This window comes from Tursiops truncatus, chromosome 11 (genome assembly GCF_011762595.2).
Source record: "Tursiops truncatus isolate mTurTru1 chromosome 11, mTurTru1.mat.Y, whole genome shotgun sequence".
Classification (NCBI taxonomy): Eukaryota; Metazoa; Chordata; class Mammalia; order Artiodactyla; family Delphinidae; genus Tursiops; species Tursiops truncatus.
Genome location: NC_047044.1, coordinates 35,744,881 through 35,767,597, shown reverse-complemented (window position 1 = coordinate 35,767,597; position 22,717 = coordinate 35,744,881). Strand labels below are relative to the sequence as shown.

Genomic DNA, 22,717 nt, shown 5'->3' with positions numbered 1-22,717 from the left:
AGAGAGCAATGACACTACTATGTAATCAGACAGCCGGTCAGTCACCTGGACTTCTTGCATTTCAGTTACATAGTGAGGCAGTCTTTAAATCTGTTTAGAAACCCTTACATGCTCTTCTTTGGTTATGAAAAAGCTTTTCATTCCCTCTCCTTCTGTCTAACAATATTTAGTCATTTATGGCTTCTGTTAATAAAGTTTCATTTGAACATTTATTACCTTAAATAATTACATGGCCAAGAGAAGAATTCTACTTTATGGAAGGATAGACATGTGATCTGATACACTTTTGCTCTGTAGGAACTTCATCTTCTCATAGGAAACTTCATCTCAAAACCCCTAAAAGGACATAATCTAGAATCTGGAAATAACCTCTAGAACCATGCTTCTCCAATTTTAATAAGCATACAAAGCATTGGGAGACCTTGTTGAAATTCAGATTCTGAGTCAGTAGGTGGCAACTGAAATTCTGCATTTCTGTCAAGCTCCCAGGTGATGCCAATGCTACTCCTTGCAATTTTTGTAGCAAGGCTAGAAGACCTGAAGGCATTCAGTCCAATGGGCATCCACTAAGCTACCCTGGTCATTGCTGTGGAGGAGAGACATGACAGGCTTCAAAGATAAAGAAGCCCTTGTCTTTGAAGAGAGAAAATAACCCTATAAGAAGAAAGTCTTTTATATCTAGTTTTATTCATAAATGTTTAACAAACACATGAAATTTTTTATCAAAATAATGGTTGATACTATCAAAGCCGTTACCTAAGGCAGTGATACTCTTATGTCACATTTGAGCACACCAGTATGTAAATTTCATCAGTTTCTATTTATTCAAATAAGAAGCTATAGTGATGCTTTAAGCATTACATAATGTATGTCCATAGGCTTTTAAAATTTTTAAAAAAAACTTTTTTTTTACTCTATTAAAATAGACATATCTAAACCAAAATGTTTCATCTGAATGTAGAAATCTATAGCTGCTTAAAAATATTGAATGATGTTCTTAAATATGCACATTTTTAGTTTATTTGGATTTTGACACTTTAGGGGACACAGTTAATGAGTATATGTGGCTTTCAAGAGATCAGTTATCCCGCATTAACTTCATAATGTCAATTTTTTATTATTTTTGTTTAATGAGTAATACTAATGTGGATAATGCAAAAATAGAATCATTCCAAACACCATTATAATTAGCATTCCGAACTCATTTTGATAACAGATATAACTTCCTAATTGTGTTTTCTTCGAATAATATTAACTTTTTTTCATCACTTGATAGCAGAAAGGTGACTTCAAAGTAGTCTAAGGAGAGATGGACCCCAGGCTGCAATTTAGTAACAATAGTAAAGCCTATTTATGTGGCTTGGTATGTACTTCACCACCTGTTTTCACAGTTATCTTTTCCAGGTTTAACCTAAGAAAGGCTACACACCTAGTTTAGGCAGAGCCAGTTCACACATCCTCAGCATTTGGACTCAGTGGTCATTCAGGCATATTGACAAGAAGATCCTACTTTGTGTGTTTGAGATGATGAGGAGACAGAAAAGGAGAGGGGAAAGACAATAATTTTGTATCCTCATGTAATCTCATTAACAACCCTGTGAAGCAAGTACTGTTCTCATCCCGTTTCCAGAAGAAACTGTGGTCTCAGTGCTTCCTAGGTGCACATGTCACTGGGGCAGAACTGGCATTGGAACCTGTGATTCTGTAACCTCTTGAGTGTTTTTAATAATCCCCTTGAGTTGCAATTATAGTTAGGTACAGACTCTGATAATAAAGTGGTTCAAGAAATAACCACTACCCCACAGAGCCATCTGGTTTCTCTCAGCCCCATCACTGGGCCTTTTCTATTTCTGGTTAGTAGGGAATGGTCTCCAGCCGTGGTTCTCCCTCCCCATTTCCTCTCTTCCCACTCAGGATAGCAGGAAGTCTGAACATTTTATCTACTTAGCATCTCCAGTAAGTCAGGCTGTGAACACACTTCGCCTTCAATTTAGTAGCTGTTTATTGACAGTCATGCTAAGCTCTGGGAGTGGAGGTAATTCAGAAATGTGTCCCAGCATCAAGAAACTCAGTATAACAATGGGTGGTATGATAACAAAGTTCTTTTAGGAAGACAGAGTAGGTGGTGTTATTTCAAGTTTCCAATGTGGAGCTATTCACTGCTCATGTAATTTAGAGCTATGTTTATTTGGATTGGTGTTTAAAATTAGAAGTTGACCATCTGTATTTTTCTTGATAAGTATGGAGTCATCCTAACCAAAAGGTTTTCGAAGGTCAGGAATAGCTTATATTTGCAACATTGTTTTTGGAAAAGAAAAAAGGATACAGAAGAGTCGGAAAAAAAAAACTTTTTTTTTACTCTATTAAAATAGACATATCTAAACCAAAATGTTTCATCTGAATGTAGAAATCTATACCCAGCAGTTGAAGACTTAAGACAACTTTGGTATACATCCAAAGAGACACGTTTTGCAGCCATTGAAATAAAAATTATAAAGTATGTATAACAACATAAAAATCATAAACATGCATGTGCTAGACCTCAAGCAAAATGAGACAAGAAAAAGTGAACTTGTTGACATTTATAGAGTGTTTATTATGTGCATGTATCAATACTGTGCTACATTTATTTTCTCATTTTATCTTTCTAACAACATACAAAAAAGTTGATGTTTATTCAGTATTTCATAAATGAAAGAATTGGGACACAGATATGTTAGGGGACCTCACCAAGGTCACAGCCGGTGGTTGAGCAAGAACTCAGATCCAGGGCTTCCCTGGTGGCGCAGTGGTTGAGAGTCCGCCTGCCGATGCAGGGGACACGGGTTCGTGCCCCGGTCCGGGAAGATCCCACATGCCGCGGAGCGGCTGGGCCCATGAGCCATGGCCGCTGAGCCTGCACGTTTGGAGCCTGTGCTCCGCAACAGGAGAGGCCACAACAGTGAGAGGCCTACGTACCGGGGGAAAAAAAAAAAGAACTCAAATCCAGTACTCTTCAAATCCAAATCTGATCATCTTTTCCCAGCTGATATACTCTGAGCTATTCAACCCTCCCCCCAGCATTGTTTCTGATTCAGAAATAATTGTATTTACAATAAAGAGTGGAGTCATATGAATTCAGCTGAAAAAAATGCTTGCATTGTGAAAACACTAAACCATAAAAATAATTGTGAATCATTTTAGGCTGTATCCTAGTTGCCAAGACAATTAATAGTTGACACCATTTGTAAAATGAAAATATAATCTTAGCATAAACAATTTTAGTTTTATCTGATGTTTGAAGTATGCATTTATGTAACTGCCAAGGTATCAGCTGCCCTTTGTTAGCCAGAAAGTTCCAGGGACAAGACAAGAACAGAACAGCCCTTATTCGTAGATAACAAGCAAAGTGTTTTTTCCTTTGGGAAGGCCTTGTTGTCGTTAACTAATGTTTGAGAATTTGGGTATGGAAACCCTTGTATTAAACTAGTGCTACATACTATATTGCTATATTGATTGTAAACATCGACCATTAGAAGTTTAAAAGCTGTTTGACTTAAAAATTAGAACTTTATCTCGTGAAACTACATGAGTTAAATTTGGAAAGCATTTTAGTGGTTGCATTTGAATTTTTTTCAGGGTTTTCACCCTGAAAACATCAGTAAAATTTTACAGTATATTTTACTTATTTATATATGTTTGCAGAAATGGCCTAGAATATTGATTGCTAAGGAGAGAAAGCAAAGAATGGGTAGACATAGATTTGTCAACTTTTCCCACTTAATTTTTTATTTCTTGGCATTGAGTTGAAAAAAAGTTCAATTCTTTCCATCTAAAATTGTATCCCGTTCAACTTTTTTCTCAAGAAAGTACAGGGTGACTAGGTTACTAGGTCTCCATAGGTAACCTATACTTTCTCATTAAAGAAAAAGCTATTTCCCTAACTGCCTGCCCTCTTTAAGGCACAAAGTACACAGCAGCTGTTTGAAAACCTTTTTTTCCCTTCCTGTTTTATCTACTTGTATAAATTGCTACACTGCTTCCATAAAATGCCTCCAGACATAAGGGAGTCATTTGCATAAATGGATGAAGATTTTTGTCTTCCATGAAGGAAAGCTTGCCATGGCCTCTTAATCGTTTTCCTTCCTCTCTCTGGTTCCAGTATCCGGCTGCTCTGATGAACTTGGGAGCCATCCTGCACCTCAATGGACGACTCCAGAAGGCCGAGGCCAACTACCTGCGGGCGCTGCAGCTCAAACCAGATGACATCATCACGCAGTCCAATCTCCGCAAACTCTGGAACATCATGGAAAAGCAAGGCTTGAAGACCTCCAAGACTTGACACGGGAGGGCCGTACCTCATCCTCCCCCATATTTGAAAGCCGGCCTCATTAACGAACAGAACTTCCCAGCAGTGCTATGACAAGAGTTAGTTTGGACTTCAAGACAGGGGGGCAGAGGTCACTGAGGTCACTGCCACTTCTGGGAGTATCCACTTTGCTGTGGGCACAGCCATTAACACCAAAAAGAGGAACATTGGAAACCTCCTGCAGGATATAATTGTTACCCGTAGAACCGTAAACCAGAGCACTTAAAACAGGATCTTTTGGCATTCTTAAAGGGGGGAGGGAAGCCTATGTTTCAAATTTTGTTCAATTTTGAAAGCTAACTTGGAAATTATACTGTTCCTTAAACACTGTGAGAGGAAGTCAGAATTTCTGTTCAGCCACGGTAAACTATTACGGTCAAGTGTTCACACGCAGTGATTCAAGTGTCGTGTGAATCCTGGTGAGCTGGCCGGTTGTCCTGACGCTGCTGTCTTCCCTCTTTGGGACAGCCTGCTTATCCGTGTCTAAAACTTAGAAAACTTTATTTTTTTTTTTAATACTGTGTCAGGATCTGTCAGAGTCTACATTTGTTTCCTGACTAGTGCACGCAACGTTTTATTATTTAGATGTCACCATCATGTGGGCATCCTTTGCTTTTCATGTTCTGAAAAGGGTATACAGAACAGAGCAAACCGTGTTTCTCACTGGTGTTGTAGGAGGGACTGGGGAGGCCTTATGTGTTCCAGGCAGGCATATTTTACTCTGACGTCACTGACGTTTTCCCACAACTGCCTAGGAGGATTCATTGTATTAATTCTTAGGCTTTTGAAATTGCCTTTTAAAATGGCTATTCCTGGTTAACGCTCATGCTAAGGCAGTAAATCAAAAGGAAGCTTAACAAATGGTCTAGTTCCAATAACTAACCAGCAGCTATTAGACAAAAGGGAAGATGCTTTGTGCCTTCCAGATGTTGCTGGGTTAAAAATCAAGTCTGTGCGAGGGTGTATAATGATGGCTGCCAACGCTTTTATATTCTGGAAAGAGTTGGTATGAAATGCTAATCACTTTCTAATAGGTACCTAAACAGCAGTGCTGATAAGTTTTTGAGGAATTATTTTTAATCATACTTTGTTCTTCCCAAAAGACATAAAAAATGACTTATTTTAAGCTGCAGGTAGACTATAGCATTAGCCCACGTGTTTCTAGGTCTCCTGCCAAGTGCTTTTCACAGTTGAAAACTCTTTTTCACTAGCAAATTTGGCATTTTATTTCATTACCTATTAGTAACCACTTCAGTGATAATTTCACGAGTAAAAGACTATAAGGGAAGTAGAGAGAAACATTTACTGAACATTTTTTGACTTGCAGTCAAACTTTGCTACTAAAAATTAACTTTGTAAAAACAACGATCCACTCTCAACTTCTTCCTAGAGAAAGTAGCTATACAATACCCAACATATTTATTTATTTATTATTCTACCATAGCAAAATAACAAAACTTGATTCATTAAACCAGTTCTTTGCAACTTAAAATTAGCTTTTTTTCTTGTCCTTTCACATTCAGTGTATATATGGTCAGCGTCCCCATTTAAGGGAAGCTGGACATGCAAATAGATCATATTATGTTTTCTTCATATTTTATATGTTTTGCTGCATATCTGAGTAAGGTGGGGTAAAGAATTAAAGTAGTGTTCCTATGGCATTAGTGTTTTGGTGAGAAGGGCAACATAGTGAGAGAGATTTGTTGATGGCATTAAAAGAAGGCCCTCCTAATATGTATATTATTTGGTAAACATTTCATTGAAGGGCCAAAAGTTAAATTATAATTAAATCACTGTGTTTTCAGAATGATATTTAATGTTTAACAACAACAAACACGTGGTCAAACCAAAAGCGTGGGTTGAAGTATATTTTTCATCTTCTAGTGCATTGGCAATTGCAAAAAAAATAAAGGCAAAAAGGAATTTAATATAAGGATATAGAGGTGAATTCAGTGTCTAACATTTTTATTTATTTAAATAGTTATTGACCTATGATGACTTCCTAGTCTTACCATTTTGTGTCTTTTTATTGTTATTGTTCTTCTTTTCACACACTTGGTTCTTGGTAGGTTCGCTGATGGCACAGCAGAGGCACTTCATGTTGACCCAGTTCCCAAGTAGCGTTAATAATTGGGCCTGTGTCATAAAATGCATGGATCATTAACAACTAAATGTCCCTGACACCTTTCACTACAGGGCTGGGCTTAGTAACTGACCAACTTGGGGGGAGTGTTGAGGGGGTCTACAGAACATGGTCAAAAAATGTCTCCGCTCAGGGATTTATGGTGGATTATTGCAGACAGTGCTAAAAATATAGAGCACAAGTTTACTAAATTAAAATTTTATTTTTTGAGAAACTGTTGTTTGTATAAATTATCAAGATTTGTAGGCTTTCCTTTTGTAGAAATAATTGTTTTATGTGCCAGAGAATTTCGATTTTGTTTTCAACAATAAAGCATTGATAACAAATACGTTTATAAGCCTTTTTAAAATCGTCTACAGCAACAACACTTATACTGTCTTGGATTTTAACAGGCCGATGAGAAAGCTGGAAATCTCCAGAAACTTTTCCCAAACACCATTTTAGATATTAACTTTGTAGATTCCTTTAGGTTTTTCTTAATGACCTCATCAAGTTGTCTCACATATTTGGAACTTTCTCATTTGATCCACGATTTACTGGCTAAACAAAAGCTCTTCACTCCACTCTTCGGAAGCAGACAATGAACTAACACAATAACATCAGAGAGCAGTTGTAAGAAGTTGGGGGAATGTTTTGGAAAACTTACGAGGAAAAACTTCACAGAAATTTCAAGTGAACGAGACGCTTCAAATTCCAGCAGTACCCCAGGGGGCAAAATACATCTCAAATCTCTATGGAATAACAACATCAAGAGGTCAATATGTGGTGAAGTGGCAGAGGGAATGAAAGCCAATTCAAAGTCTTCTCTGATTGCATTCTGCAGGAAGACCACCCAAAATCACACTGGAAGAAGGTCAAAATCCTGGTACGCGCCTTTCTCTACTACGAAACTAAATATAACAGAGTTACCCTGGTTGCGTTGCCATTTCAGCTTGTGGCAGTTCCAATGATTAAGCCAAGTTTTCTAGCAATACCCCTTCATTAAACTGAGTTGAGTGTTAAATAGTAGGAAGCAAATTCTGTAGTATTGGAAATAATATTTAAATTAAGTGAAAAATCATATTCCAAAGGTACGTAGAGATGAATTGGAATGATTACAGTTCTTAAATTATCCACAGAAACCCAGTTTTTCCCTGGTAAGAGAATAACCAAGGCTTAGATGCATTTCCTTTCTTTGTACTGTAAATGTATACTATGTGAAAACTGTCATCACTTTCATTTGTGAAAACATCAAATGAAGTCATTGGATCCCCAAATCTCAACTTTTTAGAAAGTGATTTTCAAAAATATCATGTTGATCATGAGCAAATAGTAGATGTAATTTTCATTTATGGTCTATTTTTTTTTTTTTCATTTATGGTCTATTTTATGTTCTTCTACTCAACAGAGTGCCAGGCTAGAAAAACAATGTGAGAAAAGAAAGACATGGCCCCTGCCTTCACTGGTTTCAGAGCGTAGTGCCTCAATCCAAGTTAAAACTCTACCCTGATTTTAGAATAGAATCAATTATGCAATATTTCGTATACTAAGATGACTTAATATCTGACATTTCTGTCAGATATTAACAGTGTATAACTGCCACTAAGTAGTTTTGGGAACTTGGTTAAATCACTTACCTTGGGGGCCTTATACTCCTCAGGTGGAAAGTAAATGGCTTTAGTTACATGTTCACGGAAGTCTTGTTTGGCTCTCACAGTCTAAATTGTTCAGATGTTTTTCATGCCTTACCTGTCTTAGTCTGTTTGTTTGGACAGCTATAACAAAACACCACAAGCTGGGTAGTTTATAAATAACAGAAATTTGTTTCTTACAGTTCTGAAGGCTGGAAGTCTAAGATTAGGGTGCCAGCAGAGTCGAGTGAGGGCCCCCTTCCGGGTAGCAGACTTCCTGTGCCCCCTCACGTGATGGAAGGGGTGAGAGTTCTCTGGAGCCTCTCTTATAAGGGCATTAGTTCCATTCATGAGGGCTCTGCCCTCATGACCTAATCACCTCCTAATACCATCACCTATGGGCGTTAGGTATTCCACATATGAGTTTTGGTGGAATGTAGATATCCGGACCATAGCAACCTTCTTTCATCTTCATGATCAATCTGTAGTAAGAGAGGTAGAGAAGGTGATTTGTGGGAGATGGAATGGCTAGAGAAATACCAAAGGGGGCGGAGAAACCACCTCCGGACTCAGGTTCACTGCCTGAGTGCTCTCATGACACAGGACATGTGAGCATAAGGCAGCATGGGGACGGTCTTGCTGCTTGCTAGCTTTGGGACATGGACAGGTTATTTCATACCTCTGAGCCCTGGTTTCCTTATCTGTGAAGCTGGAACATAACCTCACACATCCACAGGGTGTTTGGCATAAAATAAAATCCTTATATCTAAATTTTATCCTATAATCAAGGAATTAGGCAATATATAATTTTGTTATTATATAAAAATTTTAACAAGATAATCGAATTCTCTGTCAGTTTTTACCTTGTCTACCGTATTTTATGTTCTACTCAACAACAACTCAAGCTTTCCTTATAACTGACTCCTGAATGTGCTGTACCCATGTCTCTCAGCAGAATAGAGCTGTGCTTTCCTCCAGGATCAGAACTAGAGAATCGGGGTCTTCTAAATATGGCCATTTTTACCAGAACAGTGTTTGAAGTAGGGAATTTGGCCCTGCTTGGGATAGTAACACTTTTCTATAGCTCACCAATAAAACAAAACTATGTCATCTTTTCTGTACACAGAAAATCTGATGATATCAGCAACCCTTATTATAACTACTACAAATTAATGATTATTATTGATTATACATTAGCCACAATGTGTCTCTTTTTGACCTTCAAGCTCTACATTTTTGAGAAAGCCAAGGTAGAGAGAGAAAGGATGGGCACTTGGGAAATGGACAGTTAATTGCCATTAGAAATAATTAAGTTTTTGTTGTAGAAGAGGAGAAGTTGATTGGAACAGTTCGAGACTGTGTCCTTTTTGGTTGCTTCATAACCTGCCAAGATTGAGCCACTGTATTATACGGGGGAAAACATTTAACAAAGAAGAGAATGGATAGAACAACCACAGGAGAGGTTGGAAAAATGTTCAACCAGTTTGAAGTTTAGACTAGAACTGTCCATCTATTCTGATTTGAAATATATTTAATTTCTCTCCTACCTCCTTTGGATTTGACAGGAATATCCCTCATTCAAGACAAAGCTACCAGCCATTCTCAAGTCAGATGGAGAGAATAGAGTTCTATATTTCAGTAATAGCTCAAGACTCCTAGAAGCACTTTTTCTAATAATTTTCTATCATGTATCTTTCTTTTCCATCCCAGAAGACTCAAAATAACTCCTCTGAGAACTTTCTCTTGACAACATCATTGAGCAGCTAGAGACTATAATGAAAGTTTAAAAAACATATTGAGAGAGAAATCAAGCAAGTAATTTCTTTCCAAAAATACTAAAATGTCATAAAAGAATTAAAATGCCTTTTTTTTTTCAGCTGGACACTCCTCTAGTATTGTGTAAAAGATCATTGTTACCAGAGAATCAGAATTGGTGAGGGAGGAGAGGGGTGAGTTTGTGTGTGAGGAATAGAAACAAGTGATTACCTTTGATTTTTTAAAATTAATTAATTAATTTATTTATTTTTGACTGCGTTGGGTCTTCGTTGCTGCGCACGGGCTTTCTCTAGTTGCAAAGAGCGGGGGCTGCTCTTTGTTGTGGTGCACGGGCTTCTCATTGCGGTGGCTTCTCTTGTTGCAGAGCACGGGCTCTAGGCACACAGGCTTCAGTAGTTGTGGCGCACAGCCTTCAGTAGTTGTGGCTCGCGGGCTCTAGAGCACAGGCTCAGTAATTGTGGCGCACGGGCTTAGTTGCTCCACGGCATGTGGGATCTTCCCAGACTAGGGATCGAACCCCTGTCCCCTGCATTGGCAGGTGGATTCTTAACCACTGTGCCACCAGGGAAGTCCCTACCTTTGATTTTAATGTAGGCCCTTTTCTAATCTCGTTTAGCAAGTAATGGCCATATTGACTCTGGCGATAATTAGCTTTTTAATTCTGCAGACATCAGTTTATTAAATTACATGAAGCCAATTAATAATCTCAATATGTTTTCATTTTTAGTTCTTTTTGTGTTATTTTTAAAATGTTGTTATGCTTAATGTCTGGATATTTTATGTTTCCTTTGCAATAGACTATCATTCTGTAAATGTTGCTTTGCCTATACTTTGTGATGATGGCTATTTGGGAAATTTCACTGGAATTATGATATTTTAAAGTATCTTTTTAGAAATCTGTCCTATACCACCAAGTGTTTAGCTGTTACTACATAGTATTCTATTAAATTTCAATTGAATAATTTTGCATTAAATGATATAGAAGGGTACATCAATATTAGGTTTTATTATATCCCATTGGGTCCATTCTCCCAATTCCCTACTGATGATATTAATAAAATGTGATTATACTGGCAAAGCATATCTCTCTATATTGTGAGTCAAGGAACTTTATCAGTTAATTTTTTTTTAGCATTTATTTATTTATTTTCAGGAGTAGATAATTTTCATGTATAAGTTTAAAATATATATATTTGTTTTGTTTCTTAAATTCCACATATGAGTGAGATCACATGGTATATGTCTTTCTCTGTCTGACTACTTTCACTTAACATAATACCCTCTACGTCCATCTATGTTGTCACAAATTTATTCTTTTCTATGGCTGAGTAATATTGCATTATATATATATATATATATATATATATATATATATACACACACACACACACCAAATCTTTATTCATTCATCCATTGATGGACATTTAGGTTGCTTCCATATATTGGCTATTGTAAATAATGCTGCCATAAACATAGAGGTGCAGATATCTTTTTTTTTTTTATTTTTTATTTTTTAACATCTTTATTGAGGTATAATTGCTTTACAATGGTGTGTTAGTTTCTGCTTTATAACAAAGTGAATCAGTTATACATATACATATGTTCCCATATGTCTTCCCTCTTGCGTCTCCCTCCCTCCCACCCTCCCTATCCCACCCCTCCAGGCGGTCACAAAACACCGAGCCAATATCCCTGTGCCATGCGGCTGCTTCCCACTAGCTATCTACCTTACTACGTTTGTTAGTGTGTATATGTCCATGACTCTCTCTCGCCCTGTCACAGCTCACCCTTCCCCCTCCCCATAACCTCAAGTCCGTTCTCCAGTAGGTCTACGTCTTTATTCCTGTCTTACCCCTAGGTTCTTCATGACATTTTTTTTTCTTAAATTCCATATATATGTGTTAGCATACGGTATTTGTCTTTTTCTTTCTGACTTACTTCACTCTGTATGACAGACTCTAGGTCTATCCACCTCATTACAAATAGCTCAATTTCGTTTCTTTTATGGCTGAGTAATATTCCATTGTATATATGTGCCACATCTTCTTTATCCATTCATCTGATGATGGGCACTTAGGTTGTTTCCATCTCCGGGCTATTGTGAATAGAGCTGCAATGAACATTTTGGTACATGACTCTTTTTGAATTTTGGTTTTCTCAGGGTATATGCCCAGTAGTGGGATTGCTGGGTCATATGGTAGTTCTATTTGTAGTTTTTTAAGGAACCTCCATACTGTTCTCCATAGTGGCTGAACCAATTCACATTCCCACCAGCAGTGCAAGAGTGTTCCCTTTTCTCCACACCCTCTCCAGCATTTATTGTTTCTAGATTTTTTGATGATGGCCATTCTGACTGGTGTGAGATGATATCTCATTGTAGTTTTGATTTGCATTTCTCTAATGATTAATGATGTTGAGCATTCTTTCATGTGTTTGTTGGCAGTCTGTATATCTTCTTTGGAGAAATGTCTATTTAGGTCTTCTGCCCATTTTTGAATTGGGTGGTTTGTTTTTTTGTTATTGAGCTGCATGAGCTGCTTGTAAATTTTGGAGATTAATCCTTTGTCGGTTGCTTCATTTGCAAATATTTTCTCCCATTCTGAGGGTTGTCTTTTGGTCTTGTTTATGGTTTCCTTTGCTGTGCAAAAGCTTTCAAGTTTCATTAGGTCCCATTTGTTTATTTTTGTTTTTATTTCCATTACTCTAGGAGGTGGGTCAATCAGTTAATTTTTTGTCACTTCTGTTTATAGAACTAATTTTTGCTTGGGCTTGTATTCATTCCAAAATTTTGCTCTGTGAATGACACTAAAGATAAGTTAGTCTGCTACTATTTCTCAAGTGGCCACAAAGTGATATTCATGGAAATCATGACAGCAATATGAACCCACGTGCCGCAGAGCAACTAAGCCCACGTGCCACAACTACTGAGCCTGTGCTCTAGAACTCGTGAGCCACAACTACTGAGCCCTCATGCCACAACTACTGAAGCCCGCACACCTAGAGCCCATGCTCCACAACAAGAGAAGCCACCGTAATGAGAAGCCCACCCACTGCAATGAAGAGTAGCCCCCGCTCGCCGCAACTAGAGAAAGCCCTCACGCAGCAACAAAGACCCAATGCAGCCAAAAATAAATAAACAAATAAAACAAATTTTTAAAAAAATTCTAATATTCTCTCCTGCCCACTAGCAGGAGAGAATATTAGGTTTGACCTCTGCACTTTGAAATGAAGAAGCTGTAGTTTATAGCAGTCAAATGACATAGCTTAGCTTACACATTCACAGGGATCAAACGTAGCAGGTAAAGTGTCGAGTCCTAGCTACAGGTTACATCCTACATGGCTCAATGCCAACCATCTAGAGTTTGTGAAACATCTCTTCTTTGGAGGAGAGGGTAGACACAAAGCTCACCAGCAAAGGTTTGCTCATGGATTATTTATGGTTTGCATACGTGGAAGATATTACTACCTGAAACTCCTAATCACTAAACTCAGTGTGGGTCCCTGATTTAAGAAATGAACTCTTCATTTTAGGATAAATTTATGAACCATGCCTAACAAAACACAGCTGGTCTAAGTAAAAGTGGTACAGAGAAGCATTAGGGTCGATTAAACCATTTCCAAAGATCCATTCCTGTCATCTGATGACACTGCTTGGTTATTTCTTCTGACCTGGCCATGATGGATCAGTGATCCAAAGTTCATTAGCGATTTCAACAGGCACAATGTGCAAGATTTCAGTAGACATAACCAAATTGGATGTGATCCTTCATGATGAAATTGGCTAGCATTTTTTTAAAATTTATTTATTTTATTTATTTTTATTTTTGGCTGCATTGGGTCTTTCTTGCTGCATGCGGGCTTTTCTCTAGTTGTGGCAAGCGGGGGCTACTCTTCATTGCGGTGCACGGGCTTCTCATTGTGTGGCTTGTTGCAGAGCACAGGCTCTAGGCGTGTGGGCTTCAGTAGTTGTGGCACTCGGGCTCCGTAGTTGTGGCTCACAGGCTCAGTAGTTGTGGCGCACGGGCTTAGTTGCTCCGCGGCATGTGGGATCTTCCCAGACCACGGCTCGAACCCGTGTGCCCTGCATTGGCAGGAGGATTCTTAACCACTGCACCACCAGGGAAGCCCCTGACTAGTGTTTTATCCTTTATTTTACTTGAGGCTCTTCTATTTGGAGTGCACTAGCTAGATGAAAGCTTTTTATAGGCCAGAGATAATTGTAGAATATGAATAATATGCCATTTCCCTGTTGCAGTATAGCAACAGTAAATACATTTGCTACAAGTCTTTATGATCATTGACTAATCTGTGTGATTCCCTTTCACCAACCTTGTCCACCTTCTCTCTGTTATACACACACACACACACACACACATGCTTGCACACACGTCCATGTACACACACACACACACACACACAGTCTCACTCTAACTCACTCACTGTGTGGCTGGAAAGTCTACAACTAAACTTGAGTTCAAACATAAGTGTCTGTTCATTTGATCCTCCAGGAGAGGAAGTCATGAGGATTGAGACATACTTTGAAATGTTTTGATTAGCGGAGGAAATAAAGTGAGATCAAAGCTTTTGTCCTTCAGTGAGCAATTTAAATCCAGACAAGCAAGAGTCCAAAGGAGATGAGGGCAGGCACTTCTTAAGCTACTGTTGTAAACACCTTGGCGTATCTCTTCACACTCTCCTCTGTACCTGTCAGCAACCAAGCTGAATCACTCCTCTATCTAGGGCACTTTCCTGTCCTCATTCTGGAAAAGAAATACCACTCAGATCATGAGAAGACATGGCAAATGTAGACTTGTTGCTCTCCATTTTCAGGATAAGAGAAATTGCCAAAATGACCTTTACATATCTTAGTTTTAAACGTATTTCATCTTGGAGACATTAACCAAATGATTCAGCAATATGAATTCTCTAGTACAGGAAGCAACACACTCAGTAATTCTAAGCACTGCTGAAAATGAGGTGACCACTGGAGCACCCCAATTATATCACCTTTCTCCATTGGCTTTAGCTCCCCGGGTGATGTTATATGCCATACATGGCATTCAACTTGCTCCTTGGAATTGCAGGGCAGTGGGGTCCTTCCCATAGATATAAATCTGAATGAAGAGAGTTAATTATTTCATTTTTTCACTCTCAAGATTGTGTTCCTGTTGTAATCATCTTTTTTGCATGCAGAGCGTTTTGCAGTTTTCAAAAGGCTTCATATTATTTTTATACTTAGCTCTTGAAAACAATTTGACAAAGTAGACAAGAGAATCGTAATTACCCTCAAATCCAAACTCCAGATGAGGATTCAGAAGCTTAGAATGGCCATACGACTCATTCAAGATCACGTTCAGTACAAAAGCAGGTCTTTCTCCTAATTTTATGACTTTAGTCTAAATCCTGGGCAGGCATTAATGGGTATGGACACAATCAATACACCATTATTCCCTTAGTCTCTGAGGATCAGATGTGATTGAGGAGTGTTTCCATCTGAAAGACTTCCACTGAAAACTAGAGACCAATTCCACCTACATCCCTACATTGTGAGAGAGTAGAAAGAGGAGGAGAGGATCATTCAATTGTGCAACAAGAATACATGGGTCACAAAAATAATTTAGCTTTTTTCCAGTCACTTTGTTCTCTTTCTTTACTTGTCTGTAGTGAGGGGTTGGCATGAATTGCTTCTAATTAAAGTGTACCGGAACATATGTATACGTATAACTGATTCACTTTGTTATAAAGCAGAAACTAACACACCATTGTAAAGCAATTATACCCCAATAAAGATGTTAAAAAATAATAAATAAAGTGTACCAATTGCAGCTTTCTCCTGCAATTCAGGTGTCAGCTGAGCTCAGCTGATGTTTGGCCTCCCCATCTTCTATGGAATGTTTGGTGCAGTTCCCTAGTTCTTGTGAATACCTGCCTGTCACATCCTGAGACTCTGAGCCTGGGCTTCCACTCTTCTCTCTTGGCTTTTTCTTCTTACTGCTCTGCCGTTCAGAGCAGACTCTTTCCTGATTTCCCCTAAAACCATTTGCATTTGTGTATGTGGCCAGCTTTAAAGGTGTTGGTGGCACAGTGGTTTTAATCAAACAACTTAAAATTGAATATGAACATCCTTGTTTCTGTATTTCTCTAGCCTCTCCCGGCAAGTGGGATTTCTCACTGGTTACCTCTCTCCGTGGGTTTCAGTCCCCTCTCAGGGGGTCCTCTCTCCTGTGCTCATCCTAATCGCAAAACTCCCGTTACCTGCTTATGCAAAGGCCTCCAGACCTGTCCTCCTATAAGGAAAGCTGATTATCCAGGTGTTTTTCGTAAAACAGAGTTTGAAAACTGGCAGCCTGTAGACTGAATTTAGCCTCCACACATGTTTGTTAAAGTGTGAACAAATATTTAGGAATCTAGAGTTTTAAAAAAAATAAAAACAAACTTGGGTTTCTGGTTTTCCTTGAAATACAAAATATCTGGCAACTGGGACCATATCTCTGTGGGCAGCTGCTGTTCCATTTGGATAGGACTTTACTCGCAGGTGTGTCACGGTCCCCACCCCCACCCCTGCACCCCGCTTCTGCTCAGTCTCTAGAGGCACTTGAGTTCAAAACTCCTGCTCTAATCAAAGTCAGTTCCTCCCTTACCAGGTGACTCTGACATCTGCTGTTAATATTTTTTTCTCCACTACATAATCTTATAAAAGTGTACTCGAAATGAGAGAAGGGGGTGGTGGTGGTGTAATGAATTGGGAGACTGGGATTGACATATATACACTAATATGCATAAAATAGATAACTAGGGCTTCCCTGGTGGCGCAGTGGTTGAGAGTCCGCCTGCCGATGCAGGGGACACGGGTTCGTGCCCCAGCCCGGGAAGATCCCACATGCCGCGGAGCGGCTGGGCCTGTGAGCCATGGCCGCTGAGCCTGCGCGTCCGGAGCCTGTGCTCCGCAACGGGAGAGGCCACAACGGTGAGAGGCCCGCGTACCACAAAAAAAAAAAAAAAAAGTAGATAATAGGAACCTGCTGTATAACAAATAAATAAATAAATAAAATTTTTTAAAAAGTGTACTCGAAATGTTCAAAGATGATGATTTACCTAGAATTTTTTAAATATTTGAAAATTTCTTTAGGACTAGGTTCTATCACACCATTTTAAAAAACTGAGTTGTTTCCACATTTTGGATATTATGATTAGTGCTGCTACGAACATCTATGTACAAGCTTTCATGTGAACACGTGTTTTCAGTTCTTTTGGATAGATACACAGGAGTAAAACTGTAGGGTCATAGGACCATTCTACATTTAGTTTTTTGAGCAACTGCCAAACTGTCTTCCACAGTGGCTGCCCCACTTTACATTCCCATCAGCAATGAATGAGAGTCTGCGTCTCCATGTCCTCATCGATGCTTGATATGTTCTTTTTTTTTCATTATAACAGTCCTACTGGGTGGGAAGTGGTATCTCATTGTGGTATTTATTTGCATTTCCCTGATGGCTAACATCATACCTTTTTTTTTTTTTTTTTTTGTGGTACGTGGGCCTCTCACTGTTGTGGCCTCTCCCGTTGTGGAGCACAGGCTCCGGACGCGCAGGCTCAGCGGCCATGGCTCACGGGTCCAGCCACTCCGTGGCATGTGGGATCTTCCCGGACCGGGGCACGAACCCGTGTCCCCTGCATCGGCAGGCAGACTCTCAACCACTGCACCAACAGGGAAGCCCCATCATACCATTTAAAAATTTTTTTAATTTTAGTAACAATGAAGTTTGCAAACGAATTGAGGAAATAATTGACAATATTATGGAAACTTTTTCTCTCAGTTTGCTTTAATGTTATTAACTAATTCAAATAATGCCTGGCTTATAAAACTTAACTCTTTGTTGGTGTTTGACTAATGGACTGTTGCCATTCATCATGCCAGAAAAAGACCCCTCCTAATGTACCATATTGCCTCAGAACAGAGTTATTTTTCATATCCCTTATCTTGCAACCTTATCTATTCAGCTATAGTTATACAAATAGTTTTAAATGCCTTCTACTAACGAATTTAATTTTGATGGATGGAGACCCAGTCTCAAACCTACAAAGAGTGTGATGATGAGGGAACCAAAAAAATGAGACGGATGTTTAAGGACAGGCATATTCTGTTTCACCTTTTAACTTTAACTGGAGATAATAAATGAACACCAACAAAAAAGTCCATATGCAAGAATTTTGCTCATGAATTTGGCATATTCATTGGGGTTTTTTCGGTTAATAACAAGCGGTAACTTTTGAATTCATAAATACCTGATATCGAATTTGTAAGTTGATTAAAGTTAGTTTACTTCATCACTTTCTATGCAGAAGTCTATGCCAAACCCTATTAAAAAAGTTTCATCAGTTTAGGAATTTCTTATCTGAAGGGTCTGTTTGCCCTCTGTCTCTCCATAATTGTCTTCAATAGACTGAACGTGATTAATGGGCTGTTTCATTTTTCAGGATAAAGCTTTTTCCTTTTCCCAGCAATGCTAGCAAATTACTTGATTAATATCAAAAAGCTCTCATTCACACATAACCTTTGAATAAACAAGTTGTGATACTTTTGGCAACATGTGAAGAGGTATTCCTGTAAGTAGGCTATAAAGGAAATTGCCTTTGTAATTAACTATATAAAGAGGGAGCCGATTTTTTGCTTGTTACACATCTTTTTTTTTTCTTCTCTCTTATAAGTGGAGAATGTATAATGAGACTGGGCAAAAGCAGAATGCAGGATCTCTTTCTCTATGCTAGGTTTCCATTTGTATTTCCCTCACCACTGGAAGCCAGGAAGAAAACTGTGAAACATTTATGAAACTTAAATAGGGTTTCTAGTTCATAAATTTTAGGGCTCTTTAGCATTCCGTTAAAGTGCAGCAACAGGAAGTAATCAATCCCTTGTTGACTGATAGATATCCCGCGCCCCCCAAAAAAATTCCTGATATTAATTCTTTAAAAATCAGAGTCTGGATAACAGCTGTTTTCATGGAGCAGAGAAAAGGCCTTTATGAATAAGAAAGAATTTTAAATGAAAATGGAGGAAAGTGAAAGGAACTAAAATATGTCCTCATCATACAGTAAATACTTTATATACATCCTATTTCATATAGAAAATTAAAGCTATCCTTTATTGCTGCATTGTTAGTTCCCTATCCAGTAGTCATTTCTCTAATAGTTCAACTGTTAGAACACCAACTTTGTCATAGATTTTTGCCCAGATCCGGTTGATGGGTTATCATTGGTCCAAGCTAGAGGTCAGCAAACTATGGTCTCCTGGGCCAAATCAGTCCCACCATCTGTTTTTATACAGCCTGTGAGCTCAGATTGTTTTGTACATTTTTGAATGGTTGAAAAAAATCAAAAGAATAATATTTCATCATATGTGAGAGTTATGTCAAATTTCCGTGTCCATAAATAAAGTGCTACTGGAATACAGCACTCAGTCATTTATAGATTGTCTATGGTGGCTAGAATGGCAGGATTGAGTGATTACAGCAGAGACTGTATGGGCTACAAAGCCTAAAATATTTACTATCTGACCTGTTACAGAAAAAGTTTACCAACCCCTCGTCTAAGCGAATTGTGATAGTACTGTCTCTGGCTTTTCCAGGCTCCAGTCCAGCTGGCAGTGCCCATGTGACAATGAAATGCAAGCAGAGGTCTGCTAGGCGGAATTCTGGAAAGGCTTTGCTTTCTTCAGAAAAGGCTGGCATATTAACTGCCCCTTCAGGTCTTGAATAGGAAAGTGAAATCTGAAGGTGAGAGCAGCCATCTTGCAACCATGGGGTGATGAATATAAAAGCCAAAGCCGGCACCTTAGAGCAAAGGAAAAGACCTGAGTTCCTGATAAAATTGTTAAGCAGCTGAATCAAGGCCAATACCTGCTTATTGCCAGACTTCCTGTTATGTGAGAAAAATCACCCCCGTCTGTAAGGCAGTCTTCACTGGGCATTTAGTCACTAGCAGGCAAATGCCTTTCTGACTGACGTGCCCTCTTTCTTTCCTTTAGGCCTAGAACCTATTTGGCCTCAGTTGTATAAGAAGAGTTGTGGGGGCCAGAAGACCCGTCCTGGCATCCGTTCAATAGGCAGGAAGTAGGTAGCCATCTAATCTTTCCACCGGTAAGGTTGCACCTGAATTTGCTCATCCTAACAAACCAGTGTCCTCAGCAGCATTATCTTGGTATTTGGGGAAATGGTTATGAGAACAGTCTATTTCCCTTAGTTACTACAAGTAGCTCACAGCAGAAGGTCGTTTACATTGCTGAGGGTGGTAGCCCCCCTCCCCCTCCCTCCCAGTTAGATAGATGTTCCACCCTCTGTCCTCCCATAAGGTTCAGGTTAGAATGTTATTCCACTCATGACACCATATTCTGAGTATTATGTCAGTTTATTTACTCGGCTCCAAGTGCCTCAAGGGCAGCATCATGTCTTATTCGCTCTGTCACCCTAACCTCTAGCACAGTGCCTCATACATTATAGGTGATGAAGGGGTGAATGGAAGGAAAGTGGGCAGTACTGTTGTCAGATAAAAGAATGCAATGAGGAATAAAACAAATATATTCTTTAATTTATCAGATATTTATTGAGTCTCTATTATATGCCTTTTTCTGGGCAATGGGAATGGATAAATTGATGAATAAAACCAGCATCATTAGAAAAGCTAACATTTACTGAGTGCTTACTAAACGCCAGATACTGTTCTAAGCACTTTATAAGTGTTGGCTTATTTAATTGTAACAAAAATCCTGGTGAAAAACCTGAGGCACAGAAAGGTTAAGTAACTTGCCTCCAATCACACAGTTAAAAGGGATTGAATTAGGACTGGGATTCATGTCCAGTAGGTCTAGTTCCAGGATACTACTTACTTACTTACTTACTACTATACTTTCAAGCTACTTTTCTCATGTATTAGGTGCAGAGAATATAGTGTGAAGGCTACTGCCCTCCATTATGGAATTCCAAAGCAAAATAATATAAGCTACAGTTTGCATGATGGAGATCTAGGTCCAGCCTGCTGGGTTTCAAGTCCTGGCTGCAGCATGAATTTGGCTGGCCAAAATGTTCGTTCACGTTTTTCTGTAAGATGTTGCAGAGAAACCCGAACGAACATTTTGGCCAACCCAATATTTGAGTATGTTAATTAACCTCTCTGTGCCTCAGTTTCCTTATTTGTAAATTCGAATCATAATGATATCTAACTCACAGGTTTGTTGTAGGGATTGCATGAATTAATACATATAAAGTACTAAAGACAGTGCCTGGCATTTTTTTAGGTGTAAAACAACGGTTGGATGTCATTACTGTTGCTGTAGTGGGTAGTTTGGTAATTACTACATTGTAATAATACTAACAATAGCTATTGCTATTGTAATACACTCAGGGGACATGTAGTCAGACCATAAATGATCTCACAAATAATTTATAAAGTGATAAGTAGTGATTAAGTGTTGAACAGGTATATTAGAGTTCTCCCAAGAAACACAACTAGAATGAATAGGATATATTGGCTTATGAGGAGAATTGGCTCACAAGATTGTGGAAGCTGAGAAGTCCCAAGATCTTCTGGAGACTTAGGGGAGCTGATAATACCATCAGCTGGAACAATACCGTTCCAGTCCAAGTCCAAGTTCAAGTCCAAGAACCAGGAGTGTGAAAGGTATAAGTTCCAGTCTGAGTCTGGGTCCAAAGGCAGCAGAATAGTTATGTCCCAGCTTGAAGACAGTCAGGCAGAGAAAGCAGATTCTCCCTTACTGAACCTTTTGTTCTGTTCAGACACTCATGAAGTTCACCCATGGGAGGGCACTGTGTTTTATTCAGTCTATAATCCAAATGTTAATCTCGTGCAGAAACACCCTCAGAGACACATCCAGGATAATGTTTGTCCAAATGTCTGAACACCCCATAGCCCAGTCAAGCTGACATGTAAAATTAGCCATCACAAGTTGTACACACACACACACTCACACTCACACAAATATCCATACCAAAATAAGGAGGAAATACTCATGACAGTACAGTCCATGTTTCTGTAACTGGTCACATGGTTGTAGCTGATATTTATGCCTATCTTCTTCTACCACCGATTCTGTATTTTCTTTGCCTTCAGCAAGTACCTCAGCTGGTCGTGATTCTTTACCTGGTGGAGTGACCCAAACCTTTATTCCTGAAGCTTCTGAGCCATTAGTAGTGCTGCCTGGATTAGGTTGTTGAAGTTTTACATTGATCTTAATCACAGAGCATGGTAATAGTAAGAGACGCCCTACAGGGTCTCCTGTATTCTAGACATGCTCTTCCTTACCTCCATTATAGAATAATAGTCCAATTTCCCTTGATAGTCAGGGTCAATCACCCCAGCCAACACCATAATTCCCTTCTTTACTTGTTGATTCAGAGGCATGAGGAGTATAAAGTGACCAGGTGGCAGTCTTAACTTCCAGTTCAATGGAATTATTGTGTCTCCTGGTAAAAACATTCTTCTCTCTGGATAAGACCTCTAGGCTGGTAGGGCGTAAGGTCAAGAGAACAGGAACCAAAAACTTTGCCAGTGGGTCACTAGGAGTAATGATGTGTAGTGAATTTCCCTTTTTCACCCTTTGATTCCTGGGCTCATGAATCCTGGCTATTGGAGAGAGAGCACCATATATTGGATGCTGATTCTGAGCATATACAGCCTTCTGGAGAACCTAGCTGCAGTCCTGCAAGGTATTGCCATCTAGCTGTCACTGTAACTCAGTCTTCAAAAGGCCATTTCACCCATTATCAAACCAGCTGATTCAGGATGACCAGTGAATTACATGAGCATGGGCCCATTGCCAATCTTCAC

General features: G+C 39.0%; 1 protein-coding gene across 3 annotated transcripts in view; it reads left to right on the top strand.

Annotated features, from left to right (window-relative positions):
- TMTC2 (transmembrane O-mannosyltransferase targeting cadherins 2) overlaps window positions 1-22,717 on the top strand; it is a 658,994-nt gene that overhangs the window by 389,315 nt on the left and 246,962 nt on the right. The window contains exon 13 of one of the 3 annotated variants that reach the window (XM_073788371.1): window positions 4,142-6,884. The exons of 1 other annotated variant lie outside the window; for it this stretch is intronic. In XM_073788371.1, the coding sequence (XP_073644472.1) occupies window positions 4,142-4,321 (180 nt within the window). In that variant the 3' untranslated portion in view covers window positions 4,322-6,884. Of the gene's footprint in view, window positions 1-4,141; window positions 6,885-22,717 lie in introns of those variants that run through there. One more of the 3 variants, XM_073788372.1, reaches the window with a different exon arrangement.